Source organism: Egretta garzetta, unplaced genomic scaffold, assembly GCF_000687185.1.
Source record: "Egretta garzetta isolate BGI_Z169 unplaced genomic scaffold, ASM68718v1 scaffold75, whole genome shotgun sequence".
Taxonomy (NCBI): Eukaryota; Metazoa; Chordata; class Aves; order Pelecaniformes; family Ardeidae; genus Egretta; species Egretta garzetta.
In genome coordinates this window covers 1,553,840-1,557,160 of record NW_009259589.1, presented here as the reverse complement: position 1 = coordinate 1,557,160, position 3,321 = coordinate 1,553,840, and the positions used below count along the sequence as shown (strand labels likewise).

The 3,321-nt window shown below is 35.0% G+C and overlaps 1 protein-coding gene across 1 annotated transcript in view; it reads left to right on the top strand.

Annotated features, from left to right (window-relative positions):
• PIGK (phosphatidylinositol glycan anchor biosynthesis class K) overlaps nt 1–3,321 on the top strand; it is a 73,989-nt gene that overhangs the window by 2,231 nt on the left and 68,437 nt on the right. The window contains exon 3 of the mRNA XM_035893554.1: nt 1,023–1,076. Coding sequence (XP_035749447.1) covers nt 1,023–1,076 — 54 coding nt within the window. The remainder of the gene's footprint in view (nt 1–1,022; nt 1,077–3,321) is intronic.

The following is a 3,321-nucleotide window of genomic DNA, read 5'->3' as shown; positions in this document are numbered from 1 at the left end:
TTACACACAGAAACAGCTAATATATATATATATAATATTTATTTTTTTTTCAAGTGGGAGTAACTTCATATTTCAATAATTATGCCTTCTGCACAGTGCCCACACTACATCTGGAGTGTTGTTTGCGTTTGAACTCTGCTTTATTAACAAATCGTTATACTTGAAATTAATTACAAATAGGACAAAAAGTAGCCAACAGAAATATTTTTAGAGTCTTTAGATTACTAATTGTACTGCAGATTGTTTGCTATTTGAAGTACAGTATGCTTTACATACATTTTAACAACCCCTTTTTCTCTTACTATGTGTTTTCTGCGAGACCACAGGCACCAGCCCGGTACTTCTCAGGGAGCTGACAAGAGTCGGACTAAGAATCAGCAAGCCTGGATTCTTGTCCTGTGACAGACTCCTTCCCTTCCCTCTGGGAAGTCTTACCCCTTTTCTGTGTCTTGATTTATGCTCTCTGTTAAAGAAAAAGGGCACTCTGCAAAGCACGGTGGGAACTATGGATAACACAGATTGTAGAGAAAGTGGTTGTTGTCATAACTCCTGGTTTTGGAAGATAAATGTAACCACTGTGGATTTAAAATGGGTTAAAATTGCAGATTCACTTACCTGATTTTGAAAAGATGAGAGAAACAATGAAAAGAGAAATTAATCCAAGCCCCTTTTCTCATTAAGCAAGAAACCGTAGGTCAATAAATCATTTTATTTTGTTCTTGGAGTGTCCTATGGAATAGAGATGTGTGGGCTTTTTGTTTTAACTAAGCTGCAAGTGACTAATAGTTCTTTCTCCTTTGTTATTTAGCAAGTTTCAGGGAAAGACTTGGAGCAATTAGCATGCATGAAACGTGCAAAACTGAATAACAAAAACTACCTCTTTTGAAGCTTTTGTAAGGCTTATTCAGTGTTAAAGTGTGGTAGACGTATGCACTGAACTCTGCTTTACAGAAACAACAAAAATATGAGCGGTCATTTCTTCCTTATTGCTGAAAACATCGAATATTTTCTCCATCTTTCAGGATCAAGCAGAGCAGTTCTTTAGAAGTGGACATACAAATAACTGGGCAGTTTTGGTAAGTGTGGTCCAGGTTGTTTTGTTCCAATAAAGTTGACCATTTTTCATCGAGAGCCATAACTACAGCAGTCACTCAAGAATTCTGTTCATTTGAAGGAAATGGAAAGATAAAGACTTGGTAATGAATAAATTTGAAATTGTGCCTACAAATTCATTACGCTATAATAAAATTATCTTTTACTATGACTGCGTTTCAAGCACTCAAAACGTCTAGCTACATGGCAGGATTCATAAAACAAAAGTTCTGACAGCATTAAAACAGTTAAATTACCATACTGCATATTGAACAAAGTGTAATTCTCATATCAGAGAAGTGTATCTCTTTGACCAGAAAGGTGCAATTCATTTCTGATTTTTTGTTCTTACTCAGTCTGTTAACTTGTGATAACAGGCTTAGAATAAAATAAATTCAGGCAACATAATGTTTAGATCAACCGTTCTTATCCTAGTTTTTTTTTTCTTTGCCATGAATCTTTTATTAGCTTTGAATCATGCTACACAATTGGTTCTTAATCACTGTTCAGGTCTTAATGACTAATTTGTTTCAGAACACTGTTGTAATTACTCAGGAGCAGCTGTTTGTTTTCCAAATACTAAATTGAGCAATATAAAAGGAAAGTTAACAGTAATTAATTGAATTAGAAGGAATAATTTCTATATTCTACAATGTACAAACTTGAAACTATTAAAACATCAAGCACTACTTTAATACTATTAACAAGTAGGTGCTTTTGTTAGTACCCGTACAAACACATACAGAAAGTGGAAAATTGGATCCAAGAAGCTGTACGTCTGTCCTCAACAGATTCTCTGCTGGTTGTATTTTTTCAGTAGTTCATGATTAAGCTTTATAACAATTGCTGCTAATTTGTTAAGTGGTAAAATAGGGAGGGTTTTACTGCTATCAGGCACTTCAAGCCTGGGATTGTTCTGTAGTCCCACCTCATCAGGCGTTTGAATTAACATGCTGCAGTGCGAATAGCTGTATTTAAAGCATAGGCACATCTTCCACTGTGGTATAAGAGAAGTAACGGAGGAAAGGGGCTGATGATAATGTCTTGAAATGTCACAGCTAGATTGGCCACAGTTAGTTTGCAGAGCTTTGAATCTTACTGAAAGGCAAATGTTCTCATGGACTGATTCCTGTGGGCTTATTTGAAATTCTTAACTGACAGGACGATCGAGACACGAGGGGATCCTTTCAGGCTGAATTTTTATTATTATTTAAGCTACTACTAATTTCTTTTTAGGAAAAGGCTAGAGAAAAAGTTGTTACATACTGTAACTTAAAGATGTTTCTATTTAAATTAGAGCTGTATATTTAAAGCTGGAAAAATTACAAACCTGTCTTCAATGCTTGTTCCTGCTTCTCTCTTTTTTGTGGTTTTAAAGTCATCTCTTCTAAAATGCTTCTTCCTTTGTCTGTTTGAAAGACTTGTAAAAGGGAAGGAAACTTGTCTCCAAAGGAGAATTGCTGTCCTTGGTGTGGAGCAAACAAAAAAGTAGCAAACTGAAGTTAAACACAAAGACAATGAGAAGACTCCTAAGGAACCACAGCTGATTGCCTCTGAAGGCTTTTGAAATCTCATTGGTTTGAGGATTTTGAGGACAGGTTAAATAATATCTGACCTAGGGAATGGTTTAAGTACAGAATGGGTGATCCTCAACCCTTCGCTTGTTCAAACAGTAGAACCTGAATTCCTTTGAGATTTTTGAGAATTTGTATTCAGATTTTGCTTAGAGCTCACTTAGCTCTTACTTTATTATGTTTGACTCCTTAAATGCAAACATCCTCATTGTATTTTCCCTTGTGTGTGGCTTCTGCATAAAATTCACTTATGCATTTGTGCAAAAATGCTCCCAGAATGGGTTTGCTATTGAGATAAGAACTCTTCCTTTGATTTTTCTTCCATTTGATATGGAGAAAACAAATGAAAAAACTTAGCTTCTCCAATTACTATTGCTAAATTATTCCCTAAAGTACCACTTCCTATACTTAGTTGGGTTTTATGACATTTTTCTCATAAGTCAGTATGTTAAGAACTTTCTTTTAACTTTTATTTTCCACATTTGTTGCTTTGGTACAACAAAGTTTTATATAGCTTTTATCACAAGTTTCTTGGTGTTGCTATATTCGTTGTGATTTGTTACTAGTTTGTTGAAATCCCTGTAATCACGGTCTTCTGATGCAATGTGCCAGGACAATTTGTATCGTTTAGACTATTTAATATGCTTTTTTTTTT